Consider the following 25,246-nt stretch of genomic DNA (forward strand, 5'->3'; position numbering starts at 1 on the left):
TCCAGGGTAATGGGCACCACTACTAACCAAGGGTGGGGGCAGGGAGTGACTTGATAGAGCCAGACCTGGAAACCCAGAACCCCACGGCAAGGCTCAGATCAGTGACCAGGAATATACTTCCCACTCTGCCCTCCCTCTGGCTTCCATATGGAGCCTACCAGGGGGCAGTTGATAGGAGGTCAAGAGACAGGATACACACAGGTCAGCTGCCTGGGAGGAAAGAGAGTGGGTCTGAGAGCACATTTACCACCTGTGACCATGTGCTGAGGACCTGGCCAGGTGAAATGCCCTCGGCTGCCTTCCAAGGGATAGCAGTAAAGAACTGTGGTGCTTTGGGTACCAGGCACTACTCTAGTCTTCCTTTGAGGGCCAGAAAGGCAAAGTCCCTTGTCCAAGACGGTATGACAGCTACAGCCACGACATAAAGCATCATGCAGCCAACATGGTGGCGCATGTCCCGGCACAGAGCTGATGCAGGAGGATTGCAAGTTTAAGACCAGGCTATACTACATAGCAAGAGCCTGTCCTCCTTCCAAAAAAAAGCAAGTATATATATATATATATATATATATATTCTCACTCCACAGGTGGGAAAACTGAGGCCAGGGAGGACAGATGTGTGTACCATACACCAGGAACCGAGAGAGTAAAGACAGCCCTGCAGAGGGGAGAGGAGGGGAGATGGGCAGGAGGAATTTGGAAGTGGGAAGAAAAAGTGAGATGAAGCCCAGGTTTCACTCATACTTGGTGACAGTGAATTATCTAGGGATATCACGTGCCACTCACAGCAGCCTAGGTATCATCAGGTCCCCATCAGTGAGTCACAGGAGAGGAGAGGTAACCCTGCTTTCAGCAATCATCTCACGCCCCCTGGTGGGCACAGCCCGTTTACAGTCATGGATGGCACTACAAAATTAAACCCAGCCAGTGCTTACAGGCAGGGTCTTCCTGCCTGCCCTGGAGCTCCTCTAGCTTCAGCTCCATGGCCTCATTTCCAGTCCTTAGAACTCAAGACACGGGCTGCAGGGGTAGGGGCTGCCAACCCTCCATCTGCTGGCCCTGGTAGGAGGGAGGGAGGATTTCCCGGCCCCACCTCCAGCAGGGAAAAGCGGAAGTCTCCACCCCAGGCACAAAGCCAAGAGTTCAGCCACCACGAAGCTGGCTGGCATGTGTCACCATAGGCCGATCCAGCCGTGAGCGCATCCAAGATACAGGAGGCTGGCATGGGAGGACAGGCCAGCTACTCCACAGGGAAGGTGGCCATTCCCCTACAGACCCCAGTCTTCCCCTCATCCATTGTTTCCTGTTTCACACAGTTGTAATCCTCAAGCAAGGGAAGGCACTTTGAGCCCCACTTTACACCTACCATCCCTCATCCAGTAATCACACATTGAGCACCTACAGTAAGCACAGCCCTGGCCTAGAAGCCCAGGACATAGCCGTGAATGAAGCAAAGATCCTGGCCTGTTGGAGCAGGAATTCAGGCTGTAGAGACAGGCCAGAAATCAGACGCATTTGTAAAACCACAGTTTATCAGATGGTTCTGAGGAGAAAAGTGCAGCGGGGTGAGTCATGGAGTCTTCAACAGTGAGATGTTGAAGAAGAGACAGAGAAGTTAAGAGACTTGCTGAAGGTCACAGAGTGGAAAGGCTGGGATTTGAACCCAGGCTGTCTGAATCTGAAACTTGTGGTTTTTCTCCACTGCACATGAGATATACAAGATACTTAACCCTGAGTGTGCTACATACCTTCCCAGGCGCTTGCTGAAAATGCAGATTCCGGGAGGCAGCACCAGGCTGCAGGTGCTGCCCAGGGCCTGGGAACCTGCATTTTTCAGTGGTGCTGAGGCAGGCGTTCCAAGGACCTGGTTCTAAAATATGCTAGGCATGGTGCCAGGAGAGGGGGCACCCCGCCTCCTTGTCACTGACAGATTTTAAGGTGGAGGTTACTCCTGGCCCCAGAAGAACTCGGAAGGTGGGGGCAGCCATCCTGCAAACCCGCCCCAGGGCTCCTCTTATTGGTGGGTTTGTTTTTCTGTTTCTTCCTTGTTTTCTCTGTCTTTCCATTAATAAGGGTTCATATTCTCTCTCTCTCTCTCTCTCTCTCCCCCGTCTGTCTCTCTCTCTCCCTGAGACAGGGTCTCACTTCATAGCCCTGGGTGTTCTAGAACTCACTCTGTAGGTCAGGCTGGCCTTGAACTCATAGAGATCTACCAGCCACTGCCTCATAAGTGTCGGGATTAAAGGTGTACACCATCTAGGCCATGGGCTGATGCCTGGAGCCCCCACCACTCCCCCATCTTCCTGCAGGTAGCTCTTACAGACCCCAGATGCCTTCCCTGGGCTGTTGACAGTGGTGGACAAGCTGTGGCTCTGCCTCTGGGGCTACCCGATGTTTAAGGGAGTTGGTTCTGAGCATTTAAACAGCTTGAAAAGCACAGGACAGACATAGGACTAGGGGTGCAGCTCAGTGACTGCTCTGTCCTAGCACAGGCACAAGGCCTCGGGGTCCATCCCCGGCACCAAAAACAAAGCTGGGGGAATGGAAGTAGGGGAGCCAGGCACGCTCTCACATGCTTGTTATTCCAGCATGGGGGAGCTGGGCCAGGAAGATCTCAAGTTCCAGGCCAGCCTGAATACAAGGGGGTGGCAGTACATTGCACCACCCAGTCTGACTGGGGACCTTGGTTCCAACTCATTAAGGTCCAGGCCAAACTTGTTTCTCAGCACTTCAGATTTTTGCCTCTGGCTGGCAGCAAGCTGGAAGTGGCCCCAGGCCTGTTCTTGTGATCAGGAATCCCATTGCTTTCTAGGATGAGCAAGAGGAGGAGGAGGCGGCCAACCAGAAACTGGCACTACAAAAAGCCAAGGAGGTAGCAGAAGTGAGTCCCCTGTCTGCGGCCAACATGTCTATAGCTGTGTAAGTGTCCCCAAGCCTCGGGTGCCACTCAGGCAAGGATGTGGGGAGGGTTAGGGTGGCCCCTGACTGCTGAGCCTGGGAGAGGTGCCTTTGCCCTCTCACCGACTTTCACTCAGTGAGTATTTAGTGAGCATCTACTATGTATACCTGGCCCTGTTGTAATTGCTGGGAATGCAGCATCCATGTAGGGGTGGGGGATTTTGTGTAGCTGTTCAAGTCCAGGAGATAATAAATAATAAATGAGACAAGTAAGTCAATTACATACTGTGGGACCTCCAGGAAGCAGCTGGGAAGGGGCAGAGAGTGAGGAGCCTGGGTCATGCTGCTGTTGTGTGCTCTGTGTGTGCACCCCAGGCCAATACTTTACCACTGAGCTTCACTCCAGCCCCAAGAATTGTGACTTTATAGCCGGGTGTGGTGGCACACACCTACCTCACTCTGGAGGCAGAGACAGGCAGGTCCGTAGTCCAAGGACAGCTGGGTCCAGACTAGGCATAGTAAGATCCTGTCTCCAGAAAACAAACTTGATAGATAGGCAAGGCCTCAGTTAGAAGGGGACAAAACTTGAAGGAAAGAGAGCCAGTGAGAGAGGGAAGGCTCTGAGGCAGGAAAGAGACTGGCATGGCTGGGAAAGAATGGTGAGGACACAGGCTCCGAGGGAGCGGAGTAGAAGGCCTGGGGGTGGGGCACGAGAAAACTTGGGTTCTGGCTCCTAATTGAGAGCCAGAGAGGGTTCTTGAGCAGTGGAGTGTCCAGACCAGACTAGATGCTCACAGGTGCCCTCTGGTTATTCTTGGGGTAACAGACTATTGGGGTGTGGATCCTGGGCTGGCCAAGCAAAAGAGATGAGGACTGAGCAGGGTGGTGGGTGCAGCTGGATTCAAGTCATACTCTAAAGGCAGGGCGGACATTTTGCTGGTGGGTCAGAGGCAATGACAGTGAAAGTGTCTCCATTAACGGGAGGTTCAGAACCACACCCCCGCTGATGGCCAAGCGAAGTGGCTTTGGCAGGGCAGTCTTCCACAGGGCCAGTGCTACCCCAAAGGCAGGCCAGCCAGCTGCTTTCCTCCAGGGTTGCCCACAACCCCTACCTGCACACCCCAGCTGGCCACACCTGGAAGAAAAGGACCAGACATGGGCTTCATGTGCTGCTATTTAAATGATTTGTTCGTCCATTCATTCCTTCTGGCAGCAGGGGTGGAGCTCCCACGTGGTAGGCAGGCCAGGCCTCCACCACTGAGTCACACGCCCGCTCCCTCACTGGTAGAATCTAGGCAGGAGCTCTCCCGTAGAGATAACCGGAGCCCGTGGTGTGGCAGGATATCTTAAAGGAAGCTCATAATGGAGCCAAACTGCTCACCTCACAGTGCTGGAGAAGCAGAGAGAAGGAGGGTGCCAAGGTCCCAATATGCCCTTCAGAGGTAGGCTCTCAATAACCTGACTTCCTCCTAGGAGACCTCGCCTCCTAAAGTTTCTGTCTCTCCCAGTAAGTTCACAGGGCTAGGAGCCCATCAATACACCAATCACACCTGTCCTCCTAGCCGTGGGGAAGCAGAGGTGGGAAACTGACCTACTCCACAATCCAAACGAAAGGGCCAGTAAGATGGCTCTGCAGGTCAAGGGCCGAGAGCTTGAATTCAGTCCCTGGAAGCTTACACAGTGGAAGAAGAGAACCGACTTGCAGATAGTTGCCCTCCGACCTTCACACACTTGCCGTGGCACACCCACATACATACACCAATGTAGTAAATGTTGAAAGACTCCATTGAAGTTGTTGGGTGGGGGCGGGACCGCAGCCCTTGTTATCCGACCACCTTCGCACACGGCCGCACGGCGCGGCAAGCAGCCCCCTTCGTGCCTTGCAGGAAGGAGCAGCAGAAGAACCAGAAGCCCGCCAAGTCGGTGTGGGAGCAGCGCACCAGCGAGATGCGCAAGCAGAACCTGCTGGCCAGCCGCGAGGCGCTGTATGGGGACGCGGCTGAGCGCTGGCCCACCGCCTACGCGCGCCCGCTGCGGCCGGACGTCAAGACGCACCTGGACCGCCCGCTCGTGGTGGACCCGCAGGAGAACCGCAACAACAATACCAACAAGAGCCGCGCGCCCGACGCGCTGCGCCCGACCGCGCGACCCCGCGAGAGCGCGCGCGACCCCGACGCGCGGCGCGCCTGGGCCGGAAGCCCTGAGCGCGCACCTGGCCGGGAAGGCCCGTATGGCCGCGAGAGCGAGCCGCAGCAGCGCGAGCACGTGCCGCCCCGCGAGCACGCGCCCTGGGACGCGGACGCCGAGCGTGCCAAGGCCGGGGACGCGCCCCGCCGCCACGCGCACCGGCCTGGGGCGGACGGAGAGCCTCGCCGCCACCGCGCGCGCCGCCGGCCCGGGGACGAACCCGAAGACAGGCCGGAGCGCAGGCCGCGTCCCCGCGACGCCGCCAGGCCGGCCCGCGCTGCGGACGGCGACGGCGACGATGGGGAGCGCAGGCGGCGGCATCGACATGGGCCGCCCGCCCACGACGACAGGGAACGCAGGCACCGGCGCAGGAAGTGAGTGGGCTCCGGGAGAGATCTGGGTGTCCAGGCGGCCCTTCAGTAGCCAGGGTGACAGTCACCAGGCCCAGCTTCCTGGAAGACATGGGGATGGATCCAGTGGCCACAGCCCGGGTTAGCAGATGGGGAAACAGATGCAGTTCAGTGCTGGAATGGACCCAGGGCCTCATATGCTATACAGGAGTCTACAACAGAGTTCCGCCCCTCACTGTGGGGTTCTAGGTTGGCACTCGACAGCGGAATTCTAGACTAGCACTCTAACAGATTCACACCCCAGCTCCTCACTGGGGGACTCTAGGCCGGCCCTCTACCGCTGAGACACGCCCTCAGCCCTTTACTGCAGGATTCTGGGCAGGGACTGAACTACATCCCATCTCAACATCCCTGCCGTCTAGCTCCCAAAGTGGCTAGAGGACTAATGCATTGTGCGTCTGACACAGGCCCTAGGGAAAAACCGCAGTCTCCACCAGATTCGTAAAGCTTTTTCATGGCTTGCTGCGTACTCTTGTACTAGTGTGTTCCTGACATCAGTGTTCTCACCTGTAGATCACACTCCCCAGAAATGACCGTCACTGCTAAAATTAAATAAGTCACCTCTGCCAAAGACTCACATGGGCATTAGTGCGTGTGGTGCACTCGGGACTCACACCTACAACTGTCATGTTGCCAGTCCTTTATTTACTTGGGGGAAGGGTGAGTCTGATCTCTAAGACATAAAAGGAGGCATCTTCCGTGACAGTACCCCACCAGTAGCTGCTTTTTCTTAACCTTCCTCATAACGTTTTGTGGTGCTTCATGGAAGACCCTGAATCGACTCTCTATAGAGAGCCCAGGGACCTCTGTGTTGATAGAGACATCCTGTTACAAAGTACTGTCCTTAAGCCAAGTATGGTATCACTCCTGTCATCCCAGTACTTGGGAGGTAGAACAGGAGGGTCTGGACTTCAAGGCCAGCCTTGGCTACCTAGTGAGTTGAGACCACCCCTAGGCTACATGAGAACCTACCTCAATAATAACAATAATAATAATAATAATAATAATAATAATAATAATGTCTTCTTGATCCCCCTTCATATTGCTATGAGAGCATCACACTGATCTGTACAAGATCTGACCCAGGCCAGTGGGAAAGGGACATTTGTACAACCTACAATACAAGAGTCAGCTTTCTCCTTCTGCTGTGTGGGTCCAGAGGTGTCCGGTTTCTTACCAGCCTGTGTGACACAGACTGTGACTTTGGCATCAAGGAAGTCATGAGACTCCGTGTTCCTAACAAGAGGGGGTCAGTGCAGGTCCCAGGACCATGTACTGAGTAATAGGGTTCTCAACTGAATGAGGGTCTGTAGACAAAAATCACTGCCAGGTAGACAGGGGGTCACAAGTTCAGGCCAGCCTGGGATTCACAGGGGAATCCTGTCTCAGAGAGAGAGGCGGGGGAGGGGGGGAGTTGAGGTGAGAAGGAAGAGGAGAGTTGATTCTTCCTGGAGGTCCAGTCCTGGTCATGGAGACTGACTGGCCTTCCTACTTCTCATTCTTAGTGTCCACAGCACCCCTGTTTCCAGGTTCTCCATTAAACACAGTTGTTCTGATTCCATCTTGTCCTGGAGTTTTCTCTCCTGAGTGTTTACCTCTGCTCAGTGCAGGTGTGAGAAGGGGCAACTGTATTTGAGCCCAGACTGTGACTCCCACCCAGTAACTGCAGGCAGTAGGGCCTGCTGAGTTGGTTCCCATTGCTATAACCAAATGCCTGAGGTCAGGTTACTTATTTATAAAGAGTGGGAGTTTATCCAACTTCTTGTTCTGGAGGCTGCAGAGTCACAGGGCATAATGCCAGCGACTGTGAGGGCTTCTTGCTGCATCCAGACATGATAAGGGACTCCATGGTGACCCAGAGCCATGTTCCAGTCCCTTCCTCTTAGAATGCCACTAATGCCATCCTAGGACTCTGCCCTTGAGACCTTATCTAACTCCAGTTACCTCCCAAATCTCCTCCAGATACCATCATCAGACAAATTTAGGGATTATGTTTCCCAGTCCATGAGTTTGGGTGGGTGGGACAAACATATTAAAACCATAGCAGAGATGCTCTGAGAAGTGTCACCAGGATGGGTCAGACCATAAGAAGAGCAGTTAGAGAAAAAGTGAAGCATTTCAGGCAAGAATAGTACATGTTAAGGTCCTGGGGTCAATGGAAGACAGCTACCTTACAGGACAGTGGGGGGCAGGGGCGCCAAGGGCCAGAGATGGGTTACTAGGACTCCGGGTCCCTTTAGAGGGTGTGAGGGGGAGCATTGTCTTTGTATTGCGTCTGCTGCTGTACTGAAGGAGGTGGAGTGATGAGGACTGAATGGCTGTCCCTAGTGCTCCAGGAGTAGGGTTTCTGTTGTTCTGAGATAGAACCTCATGTGGCCCAGGCTGACCTTGAACTCTTGGTGTAGCCAAGGCCAGCCTGTAATTCCTGGTCCTCCTGCTTCTACCTCCCAAGTGCCGGGATTTCAGGCGTGCACCACCACATCAAGTTTGATTTGGTGCTGGGGATGGAATCCAGGGCTTTGCTCATGCTAGGCAAGCACCTTCATCAGCTGAACCACACCCCATCCCTGCAGGAGTGTTCGAAAGTCTCTACATGTTGAATATCAGTCACATCATGAGCAGAATCTGGGGCTGAAATGCAGACTCTGAATACTCATACTGCCCATCACTGCCTGGCTGCGTGACTTTCAGAATGTCACTGCACCTCTCTGGTCCCCAATTCTTCATCTCCAGATGGGGTGGACAGTAGAGTAAAATGTACAGGTTTAAATGAAAAGAGACACATAAACTGTTGAGTGATGCTGAGCCAACAGCAACTACTGAGTAAGTGTCAGCATGGGTAGAATTAGTAGCAGTTCTGAGTGTAGCCATCCTTGGAAGTCCTTAGGGGTCATCCTGAGGCCCTCTGGGATACCAAAATCCACACGTTTGGGCTCCATCTATAGAACAGTGAATGTAGTGTCAGCATGGAACCCATGCTCATCTTCTGGGTGACTTCTGATCATCTCCAGGTGACTTACAATACCTGATGCAATACAAGCACTCTCTGGACGGCTATTAGACGCTATTCTTTTAAACAAATATTTAGAAAGCAGTTTGACAATGTGGCCACTTAGCAAAATAACACAGTAGGTTCCTGTCTGGAGCCTCTGGCCTCTGCACTCATCGGGTTCACAGTACCAGGAATGAGTTCTCTGCGGTGGAGCTCCCCCAAATCCAACCAGTGAGGGGCTGGTTATTTCAGACAGTGTTGTTGGAGCTTTTTACTCTTTTTTGCTCTTTGGGGGCCCACCACCCAGCTCCCAGATAAATCACACATGGAGGCTTATTATCACTTATGAATGCCTGGCCTTAGCTTGGCTTAGTTTCTAGCCAGCTTTCCTTAACTTAATTTATCCCGTTTACCTTTTCCTCTGGGCTTCTCCCGTTCTCTCACTTCTGTAATCTTACTCTTACTCTATGGCTTGCTGTGTGTGTAGCTGGGTGGCTGGCCCTGCCTCCTGAGTGCTGGGATTAACCGCATGCACCACCACCACCCAGCTATATACTCGGTATTCTTTAGGAAAGAGACGAGAGGAAAAGTCTGTATATTTAGGACAAACACAGTTTTTAAAAAATTTTCAGTCTTGGGTCTAGAGAGAGAGCTCAGCACTTAAGAGCACTTCCTGCTTACATAGAAGACTCAGTTCAGTTCCAGCACCCCACATGGTAGTTCACAACCTTCTGTAACTCCAGTTGCAGGGAATCCGATGCCCTCTTACGGTCTCCAGGGGTACCAGGTACCCATGTGGCACGTAGACATACATGCAGGCACTAGCAGATATGCATAAAATAAAAATAAATATTTTAGATGTTTTTTTAGTCTATAGTCAGTTCAGTCCACAGATACAGAATCTGTAGTATGAAAATGTGAATTATAGTAAGAATAGATCATCATGTCAGGCATGGTGGTACACTCCCAGCACTCAGGAGGCAGAGGCAGGTAGATCTCTGTGAGTTCAAGACCAGTCTAGTCTACATAGGAAGTTCCAGGCCAGCCAGGGCTACACAGAGAGACCTTGTCTCAATAAACAACAAAAGGCGCAATAAAGTGTTTAGCATCATGTGAGCACTCAGTAAGTGTGCGCATAGCATATTCTTAATAATACTGAGGCTCTCTCCTGATAGACATCGAAACCTTAGATCTGGGTGTGGTGGTACATGCCTATAAATCCTGCACCCAGGAGGCAGAGGCAGGAGGATTGCCATGAGTTTGGAGCTAGCCTGGACTACAGAGCGAGTTCCAGGACAGCCAGGGCTACACAGAGAAACCCCACCTCAAGGAAGAAAAAAAAGTTAGACATTTGATTCTGTTTCAGAGAGATTCTATTTCCATGAGCTGCATTTCCTTTTCCTTCCCATAGCTTGTCCTCTGGCCTTCCCATGCCCGGCCTGTGTGTTTCATTGACAGTGTTGTTTCCCTGTTCTGTTTACTCTCATTCCTACACACACCATTCTCCTCCTCTCAGAAACATGCACCAGCACTCTACTGCATCGTTCAGCAGTTGCCAGGCTCAGGTGGGGGCGTCTGAGCCTGGTAGTACCCCGAGGTAGCCAAAGTGAGGCGCAAGCTCCAGACTCCTGGTTAAGACCTGTGAGCTACCAAACATCTGCCGCTCCTAGGACTTGTCTCCTAACCAGTCAGGATCAGCTGTTTGCAGCCTAGTTCCAGCTGCATCTGTCACCATGGTAACCCACTCCCCATTGGTGCAAGGAGAGGGTTGCTGCAGTCCTGAGTTTCCTGGCTCTCTCTGCCTGTGTAGCAGAGAGTCCTGATCCTTTAACACACTTTCATCACCTCCACTCCATGCACCCCAAACACCCATTGTTCACTGCCTGTTTTCTCTGTGAGTGGCACTAGAGCTGAATGTTTCTAGATGGGACCAAATTCCAGCTCAACCCCATCTGAGCTGGTTGGTTCGTAAGGGACAAATGTCTTTCCCTCTTTGCCTCAGTTTCTTGCTGTTAAATGAAGATGATCTTGCTATCCATCTCAGGTGCTGTTAATGCATGAAGTCTTGGGGGAGGTCAGAAAGTATGTCAGAATGTGTGCAGTGTGCAGTGAAGGGGGTCAGGAAGTGTTTTGGAATGTGTGCAGTGAAAGGGAGTCAGGAAATGTGCAGTGAAAGGGAGTCAGGGAATGTGCAGTGAAGGGGATCAGGAAGTGTGCTGTGAAGAGGGTCAGGAAGTGTGCAGTAAAGAGGGTCAGGAAGTGTGCAGTGAAGAGGGTCAGGAAATGTGCAGTGAAGGGGGAGTCAGGAAGTATGCAGTGAAAGGGGTCAGGAAGTGTGCAGTGAAGGGGATCAGGAAGTAAGTGTGCAGTGAAGGGGGTCAGGAAGTATGCAGTGAAGGGGATCAGGAAGTGTGCGGTGAAGGGGATCAGGAAGTGTGCAGTGAAGGGGATCAGGAAGTGTGCAGTAAAGAGGGTCAGGAAGTGTGCAGTGAAGGGGGTCAGGAAGTATGCAGTGAAGGGGATCAGGAAGTGTGCAGTGAAGGGGATCAGGAAGTGTGCAGTGAAGAGGGTCAGGAAATGTGCCGTGAAGGGGGTCAGGAAGTGTGCAGTGAAGAGGGTCAGGAAGTGTGCAGTGAAGAGGGTCAGGAAATGTGCAGTGAAGGGGGAGTCAGGAAGTATGCAGTGAAAGGGGTCAGGAAGTGTGCAGTGAAGGGGAGTCAGGAAGTGTGCAGTGAAGGGGAGTCAGGAAGTGTGCAGTGAAGGGGAGTCAGGAAGTGTGCAGTGAAGGGGAGTCAGGAAGTGTGCAGTGAAGGGGAGTCAGGAAGTGTGCAGTGAAGGGGCTGCTTTTATGATCTCCTTCAAATGGTCTAGGACAGTCTCCTAGGTCTCAGCAGAGTATACCCCAAGGGGGAGTGGCCAGCAGCTGGCAGTGGGACCCTGCATGAGACAAGCTTAGTGCAGCTAGCTGCTGTCCTGGACACTGTGGAACAGGCCCAGCTTCTGTTCTGGGTATCTTCTGGGTCTTCCTTGAAGATACTTCAGGATTAAAATTAACTGGAAATTGAGCCAGGTGTGGTGGTACACACCTTCAATTTCAGCACTCAGGAGGCAGAAGCAGGTGGATGTCTGTGAGTTAGAGGTCAGCCTGGTCTACATAGTGAGTTCCAGGACAGCTAGAGCTACATAGTGGGACCCTGTCTTATAAAAACAAAAACAAGCTGGGCAATGGTGATGCATGCCTTGGGAAGCAGGTGGATCTCTGCTCAAGGCCAGCCTGGTCTGTAGAGTGAGTCCTGTTACACAGAGAAACCCTGTCTCAAAAAAACAAACAAACAAGCAAACAAAAAGTTAGCTGGAAATTTATGATTAGGTGTTGTACACTGGGCCAGCAAAAACTCCCCAGTGGTACCAGGGGTGGGAGTCAGGGGTACAGCTGAATCCCCTGTCGAGGAGCGTGGGTGTGGCTCAGCATTAGAGGGCTACCACAGCATGTAGGAGGCCCTGGGCTCCTCAGCACTACAAAGAGTTCACAAAATGTGGTCCCTTTTATCACAAGAATTCATAACTGCATGGCCTGCCTGGAGCTGCGACACTCTGAAGTGTAGAATCAGTGAAGTGACTTTTTCTTTCTTTTCTGGGTGGACGAAGCTCGGGCTGTCATGTGAGCTGGGTAGTGTGGCAGACCATCCTGTGCTGAGCTGTGGCCCTGGGTAGTGGTCTAGGCAGCTGCTCTGCTGATCCTAACCATTGCACCCTTCCGCTTTGATCTTCTCCTTAGAGAGAACCAGGGCTCCGGGGTCCCCATGTCTGGTCCCAACCTGTCCACCACCAGGCCAATCCAGCAGGACCTGGGCCGCCAGGACCTGCCACTGGCTGAGGACCTTGACAACATGAAGAATAACAAGTTGGCCACTGGGGAGCCTGCAAGTCCCCACGACAGTCTGGGCCACAGTGGCCTTCCCCCAAGCCCCACCAAGATGGGGAACAGCACCAACCCAGGTCCCAACTTGGCCACCAACCCCCAGAATGCTGCCAGCCGCAGGATGCCCAACAACCCGGGCAACCCGTCCAACCCCGGCCCCCCCAAGACCCCCGAGAACAGCCTTATCGTCACCAACCCCAGCAGCACCCAGCCCAATTCAGCGAAGACTGCCAGGAGACCTGAGCACATGGCGGTGGAGATCCCCCCGGCCTGCCCGCCCCTCAACCACACTGTGGTCCAAGGTGAGGAGCTGCAGGGATGCCCGGCCATTTTCTTCACAGTCTGTGCCAGCAGTTGTGGGAGGAAGAAACACTCGACCCTGGAGGCAGCCCTCAGTGGCCTTGGCTTGTGGCCATACTCTGCACCCTTCCTTTCCTTCACAGAGCCCACACTGCCACAGTGGAGAAAGGAATCCCCAAATGAATACTGGGGGCCCGGGGACAGCTTGAAGGGTTGGGTACACCACTGATGTCCAAAATACACAGCACAGCTGGAGGCGTCATTGTAAATGGTCCAGTGGCACAATAAAGAGGAAGGGGCTGGGGACCTGGCCCAGCTGGTAGAGTGCTTGCCTAACACACACTCCAGCACCACAGACAACCTGCAGTAGTGGTGAGTGGAGGCTGAAAGTTCACAAGTTCAAGGCCACCCTTAGCTACATAGTGAATTTAAGGCCAGCCTAGACCACCCCCCATCTCTGTTAACAATGATAATGTCTTTACGTATCCCAAGCGTTTATGTCTATCTGAACTGCTGTCATTGTGCACATAGGCTCTTCTCCCAATCTTGGTAATCAGATGTCTCACACACTAGTGTGGCTGCATTTCCCTAGTCACCTGGGGCTTTGGCTCCTAAAGACAACATGGCATAGATTCCTGTGAGGAGTGAGTCAGTTTTTGGCTTGGGGTTGTTGTGTTTTGAGATAGCATCTCACTATGTAGCCCAGGCTGGCCTTTAGCTTTCAGAAGTGACCCTCCTGCCTCTCTTCCTCTTTGGTGGCAAAATCACCGGTATGTGTCACTACACCTGACTTCACTGTGGTGGGTGTTGATAATAAACTAATTTTACTAATTTTCAGATGAAGAAAGCAGACGCCAGGGAGGCTCAGCCTATCCACAGACAACCACGCAGGACGGGAGAGAGCTGCCGCAGGCAGGACTGAATGCTCTCACGAGGGTTTTCTACTCTGTGAAGCAGTTTTCTTCTGTGTGGGCAGCTGCCCCCATGCAGATCCTAGGCACATCAAAAATCACAGGGAACAGAGTCACTATTGCCCCTAGAGTGTTAGGGAGCTGGCATTCTTGAGTAGGCTGCCCAGTTCAGCAACAGCTCTGCAGCTTCACAGCTGTGTGACCTTAGACCAGCCACTTCACTTCTCTGTGTCTGGATCCCCTTATCTGTCAGAGAGAGATCACCGAGCTCCTAGGGTTGAGTGATGCCTGGCACACAGGAAGATCTTTCTCAAATGTCGCATGCTTAGTGTCAGCTCCAGGTATGACCAGGAGCCCAGAGCTTTGTAGTAAATCATGGATGAACCCATGTTTATTTTTGTCCCAACAGTAAACAAAAATGCCAACCCAGACCCACTGCCAAAGAAGGAGGAAGAGAAGAAGGAGGAAGAGGAGGCAGACCCCGGGGAGGACGGCCCCAAACCCATGCCACCGTACAGCTCCATGTTCATCCTCTCCACCACTAACCCGTGAGTTTGGGAGCAGACCAGGCTCCCCAGAGTGGGGCGGGGCAGACAGTAGGAGTCCGCAGAAGTCCTCAGGAGCAGGAAACCAGAACCACTTACTTCACTCATAGAAGATGAGAATGTGTCCTACTATACCTCCCTGGAGAAGACCCCTTCCTGCCATGAGATGGAAAACCATTGCCATACATACTCAGACCTATGCCATGCTGGGAAAGGCGTCCTTTAGAAATGGCTGCCTGGTGCAGTACACAACCTGCACAGCCTAAGTGGCAGCCATGCATCTGAACTGTGTGTCTAACCATTGCACCACAAAGATGAGGGTGGGCACATCAGCTTTATCCTAAAGTTCAACTTTTATCCTTTACTAAACAAATGTTTAAGCGGTACTTAACGCCAAGCTCTGCTCTAAGTGCTTTATAAGTTAAAAAAAATTTCAGAATAGCCTCTTAGCATTGGAACAATGAAATCAGGTGACGCTGGAGCCAGAAGAGGCTGCTTCTAATGGCCCCAGGTTTCACCTGTTCGATCCTGGTCCTGGAGATGGACCAGGCTTTGTCGTGCTGGCAAGCAGTGCACCAGCTGAGCCCCAGCCCCAGATGTTTTTCTATTGGTGGTGGAAGTGACGGGATTTGGTTTTGTTTTTATTTATCACTGGTGTGTGTGTGTGTGTGTGTGTGTGTGTGTGTGTGTGTGTGTGTCTGTCTGTCTGTGTGATGCGTGTTCTCCATGGCTCCCTTGTGAGACTCTGGAGTCACTGTTCTCCACCTCCATGTGAGCCCAGGGATTGGACACTGGGCAGCAGGTTAGCTGAACACCTTTACATCTCACTGGCCCTTGTCTATTGTTTTGTTTAGTGTGTGTGTCTTGTTTGGGGGGGGGGGGTGATTTGTTGATGTGTGTGATTTGCTGGTGTGTATGTTTTGCTGTGTGTTTTGTGTATTTTGTTTTCAGACCAGATCTTACTCTGTGACCACACTGGCCCTGAACCCATCCATAGTCCAGATTGTCTTGGATTCTTGATGTTCCCCAGCCATAGCCTCCCTAAGCTCCATGACAGATAGGAGCACCACACTTGGTTTCCTTTTTTAGATGCTAGAATATTTCACACATGGAAAACCTGGACTTGAGATGGCTCAGAGGGTAAAGGGACAGGTTGCCAAGCCTGCCAACCCAAGTTCAGTTCCCAGGACCCACAGAATCAACTCCCACAAATTGTCCTGTTCTGCACAGGAGAGCCTTAGCACACCATCCCCACACACAAATAAATAATGCAATTAAAAGAATAAATAAGGGCTGGAGAGATGGCTCAGAGGTTAACAGCAGTGGCTGCTCTTCCATAGGTCCTGAGTTCAATTCCCAGCACCCACATGGTGGCTCACAGCCACCTCTAATGAGATCTGGTGCCCTCTTCTGGCCTGCAATCATACATGCTGTATACATAATAAATAAATAAATCTTTTAAAAAAAAAAAAAAGGAATAAATAAATGAGGTCTTTCTATGTCCTGCAAAATCGTTAGTAGTGATCCCACCAGCTTGGGAAGCCAAGTATTCCAGTTGTTTGGAGGGTAGGAACTCCTCCACAGGCAACATGACTGTCTCAGGTGGCTGAAGTCTTCCATCTGCACTGGACTGTGGGACCCAGTTTCCTGTCAGGAGTGATTGACAGATGGTCAGGGTGGGGCAGTGGGATTGGCCTGTGGGACTGTAGGGGAGAGAGGCCCATGAGCCTGCGGTCTGAGCGGCTCCCTGCTCTCCCACAGCCTTCGCCGGCTGTGCCATTACATCCTGAACCTGCGCTACTTCGAGATGTGCATCCTCATGGTCATCGCCATGAGCAGCATAGCGCTGGCCGCTGAGGACCCTGTGCAGCCCAACGCGCCCCGCAACAACGTGAGTCCCGCCTCTGCTCCCCACTGAAACAACAGACTAGACAGACACTACCTCTGAACCACACCTGCAGTCACTCATGACCAGCAGGTCTCTTATCCTAAGGGAGACAGGAGGGCTCAGGTGTCCAGCCGTTGAACCTGTAGCTCCCGACTCAACCACCACCGCCCCCTACCCCCACCTCCCACCTCCTCACCCTACCCTCTACCCCACCCCACCAGCACAACACACACACACACACACACACACACACACACATACACACACACTGTCCTGGGTGACTCCAGAAGCTGGGGGCAGGGACAAAGGCCATTTTTGCTAATCCAGACAGAAACAACTGCAGCCCAGCTCTGGGCAGGACAGTGAAGGAAGGAAGGAAAGGGTCCATCATCCCAGACCGAGTAGAACCTTTCAAGTGCAAGAGAGCCCGATGGCCAGGTGGCCTCAGAGTTTGCAAGATACTCCTGGAAACAGGAAAGCCCAGGGTGTGGACACTGGCCAGTCGACCCTACCAACCCAAGGACAGTCCCCCCACGGTGGAATGGACTCCTCCAAGACCCTCTTAGTCCACAAGGGGCTTGGAGGACATGACCCAGGCACTCCTGGTGACCCACCCTCAGCAGGGCCAGTCAGCAGGATTTGCTGCTATCTCCTGGACACTTTTATTCACAACCTACACATCTTTGCTCCTGCCTGGGAGTGGCCCTGCTTCTGGGGAGTTTTCAGAGTGTCCCTACACCCCAAGGCTACTGGTAGGGTTACCAGGAACTGTTGAGCAACCCTGGCCCTTTGTTTGCCCTGCAGGTGCTGCGGTATTTTGACTATGTTTTTACAGGCGTGTTTACCTTTGAGATGGTGATCAAGGTAAGAACTAGTCTGGGGGCTTCCACAGACCTTCCAGAGGAAAGTGTCTTAGTCCAAGAATAGCTGTACCCAGTGTGTGTGAGGGGCGTTCACCAGACAGTGGGGTGGGGGGCAGGTACTTGCAGAGAGGTAACGTGTGACGGTGACTGGGAGGGCTTCGGTGTACCCACCACAGGAAGTAAGAGTTGTGGAGAGCTCTGGGCAGAGGAGGGACTCTGCAGGGTCAGGTGGCAGATGGAGGGATTGTCAGGAACCAAGCAGGCCATGAGGAGGACAGAGGAAGTAAGAGGCAGACACAGTCTCAGAGGCCCCAAATAGTCTGCAAGGCCTGCTGATGTACGGCCTCCTGTGGAGGTCCACTCAAAGCACACTCAGAAGAGCCACCTGTCATCGGACATGAGGCCCTGTCAGTCCCTCCTCCCCGGCTGGGTATTACCCTAGGGAAGGGTTGAGGCTCTGAGCAAACTGTCCTCTCCTCCTAGATGATCGACCTGGGCCTCGTCTTGCATCAGGGGGCCTACTTCCGTGATCTGTGGAACATTCTGGACTTCATAGTGGTCAGTGGGGCCCTGGTGGCCTTTGCCTTCACGTAAGTCTCCATGCAAGGTCCCTCCCCCCCAATCTGAGCCTCACTGTCAGATATGGGTCATATTCTGGAGTTTCAAGATGGAAATGAGAGCTATGGGCCAGCAGGTGTATGTCCCGGGGAGCTGCAGCTGGCTTTGTGCATGCCATCACCATTAAGGAAGGAAGGAAGGGACCAGAGCCACCTTCCACTCCTCCCACAGCAAGATGGTGGCCTCTTGCTGTGCTGCTTCTGGTATTCTTGCCTCTGGAGACATCTCATCTCCCTCCCCACAACCCCCCTACATGTTGTCTCTTTGGGATGCCCCCGAAAAGACAATCAGAAAGCAAGTGTGCATGAGAGCCCCATCCAACCAGTGCCCCAAGGCCCCACCATACACCTGGTGGCCTACTTCTATGTGTCTCTGTCCTCCCAAGGCTCCTAGGATGCCCTGCCCTCAGCAAGGTCATATACTATGGCACCACTCCATGACGGCACCCTGATTATAGATGGCAGCTTCAAATATGGCTCCCAAGTTCTGAGTGATCATTTTAAAATGGCAAACCATTTCAAGATGGCACCCAAGTTCTGAGTTACCATTCCAAGCTAGCACCCACTTCATGGTGGTGCTAGAGAGCAGGGTAGCCATTCTAAGATGACATTATACGGTTTAGGGGCCATTTTACGATGGTCCAAGGCCTGGCAATGGTGGCACACACCAAGATGGTGCCCAGGTTCTAGACAACCATCCAAAATGACCCCTTAGGTCTGGGCAGCCCTTCCAAAATGGAGTCCAAGTTCTTGGAAACCATTTCAGGGCAGTTCTCAAGAAGCAAGCAGCCATCCCAAGATGACCGCTGAGTTCTAGGAAGCCATCTCAGGATTCCAGGATGTTAACTGAAAGCTCACCATCATTCCAAGATGGTACCCAAGTTCAGAATGGTCATTTCAGAGTGTCCCTGGAGGTGTGTACATTCACTTAATGTGGTATCCAGTATCTCAATGGCCATTCTCAAAGGCACATGATGCCCGGCATCCAAGTTTCTAGGCAGCCATTCCAAGATAGTGCCCAGCCTGAGATGGGGTCCAGTTTAGGTCTAGCTGGAGAGGGAGCCCAAGATCCCTAGTAGCACATGCAGTGGCGCTGTCTCCTGCAGCAGACCTCTGTATCAGGAGAGATCTGACTTGCTCCTCATCCACAAATCCATCTTGGGAACCAAAGCTATGCCTATCACATGGGTCATTCTCAGACAGGAAGGTCTTGCAGGCACAGAGAGAGACCTGAGGGTTTCTTTGGGCTGTCTCACTGGCTGCCTCCTCAGTAGGTGTGGCCTCTCGGCCTGCTCCCTCACCGGGGCACTGAGTGCCTGTTTCCTCACAGAGGGCCCCGACTGTTACCATTTCCAGGTGGAGAGCTGCAGTGGGCCCTCCCAGATGCCCCTGGGGCACAGCAAGCTGTCGATGTGGTCCACATAAATCAGCATTTCCACACCCTGCAAGCCTGACTGCTGCAAGCCTGACTCGGCCAGGCTCCCAGTCCTCTTTCCTTTTTATCCACTCTTCTGCCTCTCTCCCTCCTTCCTGTATTCTCTTCCCTTCCCTTTTCTTCTGGTCCTGAGGGTGGAGCCAGGGGCCTTTGCACTGAGCCCCAAACAGTGCTCCCAGCTCTAGGTCAAGTTTTTAATGTTCTCAAATTCAATGCAGACATAGTGCTACACTGTGCTTCTAGAACTCCTTGTTTTAACTTTCTTTTCCAATTCCTATGCAAGGGAAGGTCAGACCAGAGACATCCATGTGCCTGTGCAGGCTAGCAGTTAGCATAGAAACTGGCATTGAGGGCATGAGCCAAGGAATCTCTTGGAATTGTGGGTCTTGCTGTGTCCCAACCTCACTTGGCCCTGCCACCTCTCACCAAAGACAGAACTGCAGCTTGGTGCAAACCAGCCAGCACCTTGGTGCAGTCACTCCTGCGTGCCCAACAGCAGAAGCAATGCCAGTTGCTTCCCAAGAGAAGTTTCAGAACCTCCCTTGTCCCCCAGTCCCCAGCATCAGGCTTCTGCTCTCTTGTACCTGAGATGTCTCAACTTGTGAAGTCTTTGCTTGGTGTCCCCTTGTGGATGTCATGATAGATCATCAGCTTGTTGTTTTCCTTCTCTGTCCCATGAACCCGTCTGCTCATAGATAAGGTGGAAAACCCCAGCAGGAGTGAGCCGTACCTCCAGCTGGGTGTAGGGGCAAGTGAGAGGCTGAAGCAGGAGGATTGCTGATCTAAAGCCAGCCTGAGCTATGTAGTACAAATGTCTCAGGAAAGGGAGGAAAGAAGAAAAAGTTCCACGAGTCTGGTAGCCTCTCAGTGCCTCAGTTTCCACATGCAGCAGGATGAAATGAGAGGAAGCACCTTGTGTGTGTCATCTATGATGCTGTTGCTCCAGGGTAGTGATCCTCATTCCACAGATGAGAAGCTGAGGCTGAGGCAGGGCGTGTGGAAATGGGATCTAGACCAAGCTACCTGTCCCACTGGGTCCTTTCTTCCTGAAGGTCTGAGAGGCCTAGGAGCAAGAATGAGAAGCAAGGGGGCTACTCCCTTCTTGGGTAGGAGGTTGAGGCAAGGACTCTGACTGTCTGCCTGGGCTCTCCCAGGGATGTGCTGAAACCCTCTGAACGATCCCACCCTCCTCGCCTCACCCGTATCTGTGTGTGTGATCTGTGTAGGTGTGGGTGTGCATACATGTACTCTCCATCCACTAACCATGCTCCATGCTCCATGCTCCATGCTCCATGCACCATGCGCCATCATTAACCCAGCCATCTCACAAGCTGTCACCATGAGGGACGTCACGCTCAGTGCCCATGCTTTGGAGCAGTCAGCTGACATCTCACAGCAGCTGCTAGACCATGATCCCACCCTCACTGCCAAGAGTTCATCTGGCACCACCGCCCCCCCAGGGCAAGTCTTCAGCCCCATATAGCTGGCAAGAAAGTGTACCTTGATCAAGCCGCTCCTGCACCCTCAAAGCCACACTCCCACCAACCAAAGAAGAGTCCCTCCAGCAACACCCTCAAAACAGCCCTGTCCCAGAGGAAGGGAGATTCAAAGCCCAAGATGCATGCACGTGGGTTTGAGTCTCAGTCTGCCATTTTCTGACTGTGTGCCCTTAGAGAAGTCACTCTCCCTGTCTGGGCTTCAGCTTCCTCATCTGGAAAATGGGTACAATGGTGCCATCCTTCTGCAGGTAACTGCAGTGACACAAGACTCAACAGCACATTAGGGGACCTCCGGCAGGGGATGGAGCTCGGTGATCGTGCTGGCCTGGTATTCAGGAGCTCTGGGTCAAAGGCTGAGGTAGATGCCAGTGCCGTTGAAAGCATTGCTAACACCCGGGAGAAAGGCCTGTAGACTTACAGGCAGGTCTGAGAGCCCTGGGCTGGACCTCAGGCTCAGGGAAGGGCCCAGTGGAGACATTTGAAGACATTAAGCCATTCATTGTTGGAAAAAATAAAATTGCTAGGCATAATGTGATGCCTCGCATCCCAGCTCCTCGGGAGGCTGAGACAGAAGGATCATAAGAACAAGGACTGCCAGGAAATTTAGCAAGATTCTGTCTCAAAATAAAAAGTAAAGTCTCAAGGTGTGGCTCAGAGGAAGAGCCCCTGCCTAGAACCCCCGGTGAGGGGCTGGGGGCAGCCCAGCAGTAGAATGCTGACCTAGCATGCATGAAGCCCAGGATTCCATGAGTAGCAACTCTCCTCCCAGAAAACTCCATGCACCAGAGTGGCCCACTTGTCCACATCCCAGCTGCTTACAAGTTTGAGGCAGGAAGGTCAGTTGTTCAGGCCAGTCTGGGCTACATCTTGACATGAGTCAGTGTAAGCCAAGGCTACTGATATTGAAGCATCATGAAGACAAACCCATTTTCCAGATGACGCTTGTTGGCAGTCAAGGCAGCATTCAAACCTCTGTCCTCTCCCCATGAAACTCACCTGCAGTGAGCTGGCTCCCGTGCCAGACTGCTGCAGGAAGAGCTGGCTGCAGGAAGCAGTCCTGCTCTTGGCAGTGACCAAGTGGCGAGGTCACCAGGGTAAGAGGCAACCCCAGGGCTGCCTGACTCCTTGGAAATTTGCCTTTGCAAGCTTCTGTCAGGGCCATGTCCTGCCCAGTGCAGAGACTGAAAGAGGGGCTGGCTCCCCTGGTCCCCAGGGTCCCAGAGCCCAGTGCCCATGTGTGTCTGTGCATGTCCTGTGTTCTCTCTGAGGCCGCTCACGATTTGTCTCTCCTTCCGACGCCACCTCACCAGGAGCAGTACACGGTAAAGTCTCTTCTCTCTCTCTCTCTCTCTCTCTCTCTCTCTCTCTCTCTCTCTCTCTCTCTCTCTCTCTCTCATTCTGTCTTGTCTCCTGTGCCCCGTTCGCAGCCATGTTGGTTCTGGCCTTCTCTTTCTGTGGCCTTTGTTCTTGCTGGTGTCCTGTTGCTTACTGTGACCAGAGCCTGCTCTCCAGGGGGTGGAGGAGTCACAAGGGCCCACAGTCCCCTGCCACTGTGACCCACCAGCTCTTACCTAGAACAGAAGGGGCAAGAAGTGTTCTTCCTCACATGTGATGTCAGCAGGGCCAAGGAGCTGGGGAGAGTAGTCTCCTGAGCATCTGAGGTGTGGAAAATGTGCTTTCTGGGCAGGAGGTGGCCTTTCCACTGAGGAGCATCTGCCTAGCGTACCCTTCTAGCCCACTGTGGTAGCACACACCTAGCACTCAGGGACTGAGGCAAGAGAATCTTCTTTCAGGTCAGCCTGATTTACATCCCTGCCTCAAAAACAATAAGAGATATATAGAAGTCAGTGTTCTTCTTTAACACATAACAAGCAGTTAGAAATAAGACACACTGGTCAGTGGACAAAAGTGTATAAGTGGAAATATCAGGGCTGGGGGGGGGGGGGGGGGGGTGGCGCACGCCTGTAATCCCAGCACTCAGGAGGCAGAGGCAGGTGGATCTCTGAGCTAAGGCCAGCCTGGGCTACAGAGCGAGTTCCAGGATAGCCAGGGCTGCAGTCTGGAAAAGCACCTTTCAATCCAGTATCCAAGAGGCAACAAACAAACAAAGTGAAACAAAAACCAGGAAGAGCTCTGAATTCAAGGCCAAGCCGGCTCACATTGTGTGTTCCAGGGCTACATAGTAAGACCCTAGCTCCAAAAACAGAAAAAGAAGAAAAAAATTAGAAAGCCAGGGATTGTGACCAGAGGTCAGGCTGTGCGGCAGTCAGTGGGTTGTGATAGACTGAAAAGGGCCTTGGCATGCCAAACAGAAGGTCTGCCTTGCTCCTTAAGAACTCCTTAAGATTTGGAAAGGATCTTCAGTAGAATGAAATGGTGACCAGTATGGGTGAGAAGGTGGGAAGCAGAAAGATGTGTGAGGTGATGCGGTCTGACCCCCGATGAACAGTGGACACTGGGAACAGCACCCTCTGGGGCTTGGGTGTGAAGACAGCAGACAAATATGACTCTGGGATTTGTGTTTGGGCCCTGAGGGTGGGGGTGGGGGTCCATTGATAGCCCCATGCCATACCACCCTCTTAGGGAACCAAGTTGTGGGTAGCTGAGAGCCCCTGTGTCATTGGGCCGCATAGCTGAACCCCACAGGCCCCACTTGGTACCACTGGCAAAGACAGATGGGGAACCTAGTGACCGAGGCAGCAACAGCCACAGCTGAGGTCATGTTGGCATCTGAAAGGACCAGCCCCTGGTTACTGGGTCCTTCAGCGTAGGGGATGTGGAGGGAGATGAGCCATCCCAACTCCTTCAGGAGGGTAGATGTCATCTGACGTTCACCAGCCTCCCGAGCCAAAAGCTCTGCTACCAAGAGCAGTGGGAGAATCGGTGCAAAGGACTGCACATGGCGGTGCACACTCCATCCCAGAACGGGGGCCAGTGAAGGGGAGCTCTGTAGTTCCCGGCCAGTCACAACTACATAGGAAGACATTGTCTCAAAAAAACTAAAAGAAAGAAATAGTCAGTGCAGAGGTGGGGTCTTCAACAAACTATGAGGTTGGACCTCTTCAAAGCCATCTGGTTTCCAGGCCACCCATCAGAAAGGGATGGGATGTACCTGGCTCAGCTCAGACCTGGGTCCAGGCAAGTGGGATCACATGGGGTTGTGGCCCCTCCCCAGCCTGACTTCCCCTCCATCTCTTCCCTTCCCCAACCCTAACATCCCCTGACAGTGGCAACAGCAAAGGAAAAGACATCAACACCATTAAGTCTCTCCGAGTCCTCCGGGTGCTACGACCGCTAAAGACCATCAAGCGGCTGCCGAAGCTGAAGGTGAGACTGGGGTCTGGGGTCGGGAGGGGGCCTGGGGTCTGGAGGGAACCTGGGGTCTGGAGAGGGGCCTGGGGTCGGGAGGGGGCCTGGGGTCAGAAGGGGGCCTGGGGTCAGGAGGGGGGCCTCGGGCTGGCCACACACAGGTGAGACAGCTGCACACTGCTCCAGAACCCACACTGAGAAACAGACCATGGTGTACATTTGGGATCCAAGCACTTGGGGGCTAAGAGAAGACAATCCCAAGTTCCAGGCCAGCCTGGATCCACAGGGATCCTCTATCTCAAAACACACTGAAGGAGATGCCAGTAGCCTCATGGCCTCTGTATATGGGTGGGCTTACTGGGCTTGTCCAGCAGACGGCAGCAAAGGGGTTGGCTGGCTGAATCTGCCCTAGGTCAGGACTCCCTTTCATAGTCAGCACAGAGACAGGGCGGAGCATAGTTGGGGAGGCACTAGTTCCAGGGCAGCAGGACTATCTAAAAAAGCGGGACATGGGGATGTATCTCAGTTGGCAAGAGTGCTTGCCTCATGTACAAGAAGCACTGGGTTCCGTATCCAGCGACTCAAACTGGTGGAGGCAGGAGGATTAGAAAATCAAGGCCTGCCTGGGCTATGTGAGACCCTGTCCAAAAATGGTTGTGAGATGCCTGAAACAGGACACCTGCTGTGTGCACAGCTGCCATTCTGCAGTAATCTCTCTTCCTCCATTGTTTTCAACCCAGCTGTTAGAACCTGCGGGTGCCTCGGGTATAGCGGGAACAGCCATGCTTCTGGTCTCACACCTCTGTCTCCCTACACAGGCTGTGTTTGACTGTGTGGTGAACTCACTCAAGAATGTCTTCAACATCCTCATCGTGTACATGCTGTTCATGTTCATCTTCGCTGTGGTCGCTGTGCAGCTCTTCAAGGGCAAGTTCTTCCACTGCACGGATGAGTCTAAGGAGTTCGAGAGGGACTGTCGGTGCGTGGCCATGGTCTCCGGGACGCCGTGGCAGGGGAGGGTGATGCAGGGGTCGGTGGCTTAGACACTGAGGCAGAGCAATGACTGGGTCAGCTTGGACCTGGAGTAGATTTTAAAGTATGGTGTAGTGGCACATACCTAGGGCCTCAGCACTCAGAAGGCTAAGGCAGGAGGACCACCCTGAGTTTTGAGACCGTCCTGGGTTACAGAGTGAGTACTAGTCTCAGAAAATAGTGTGCGGCTTGCTTGGCGAGTGCAAGGCAAGGCACAGGCTCACTCCCTGGCATGAAAAGTAATAACAAGAAGTAAAAGGCCTCTGTGATGCGAGGCACAGACCTGTCGCCCCAGCCCTCGGGAGGCTGAAATGCGAGGGTGGAGAGGTCCAGACCAGCCTGGGCTACACAGAGACCCCATCTCATAATAGGAAAGCAAATGAGAAACAGAATTTGGGTCCACAAAACCGGGTTAAGCCCTTCTCCCAATCTCCCAGT

The 25,246-nt window shown here is 53.0% G+C and overlaps 1 protein-coding gene across 17 annotated transcripts in view; it reads left to right on the plus strand.

The window, feature by feature from the left end:
- The window catches only part of Cacna1a (calcium voltage-gated channel subunit alpha1 A), a 300,508-nt gene that overhangs the window by 209,039 nt on the left and 66,223 nt on the right, over positions 1-25,246 (plus strand). For 12 of the 17 annotated variants that reach the window (XM_036186919.1, XM_036186915.1, XM_036186917.1 and 9 more), the window contains 10 exons: positions 2,813-2,919; positions 4,785-5,459; positions 12,266-12,711; positions 14,030-14,168; positions 15,927-16,056; positions 16,858-16,917; positions 17,400-17,506; positions 21,778-21,789; positions 23,695-23,794; positions 24,595-24,755. In XM_036186919.1, coding sequence (XP_036042812.1) covers positions 2,813-2,919; positions 4,785-5,459; positions 12,266-12,711; positions 14,030-14,168; positions 15,927-16,056; positions 16,858-16,917; positions 17,400-17,506; positions 21,778-21,789; positions 23,695-23,794; positions 24,595-24,755 — 1,937 coding nt within the window. The remainder of the gene's footprint in view (positions 1-2,812; positions 2,920-4,784; positions 5,460-12,265; positions 12,712-14,029; positions 14,169-15,926; positions 16,057-16,857; positions 16,918-17,399; positions 17,507-21,777; positions 21,790-23,694; positions 23,795-24,594; positions 24,756-25,246) is intronic. The other 5 variants (XM_036186909.1, XM_036186910.1, XM_036186911.1 and 2 more) reach the window with 1 other exon arrangement.

This window comes from Onychomys torridus, chromosome 5 (assembly GCF_903995425.1).
Source record: "Onychomys torridus chromosome 5, mOncTor1.1, whole genome shotgun sequence".
Lineage (NCBI taxonomy): Eukaryota > Metazoa > Chordata > Mammalia > Rodentia > Cricetidae > Onychomys > Onychomys torridus.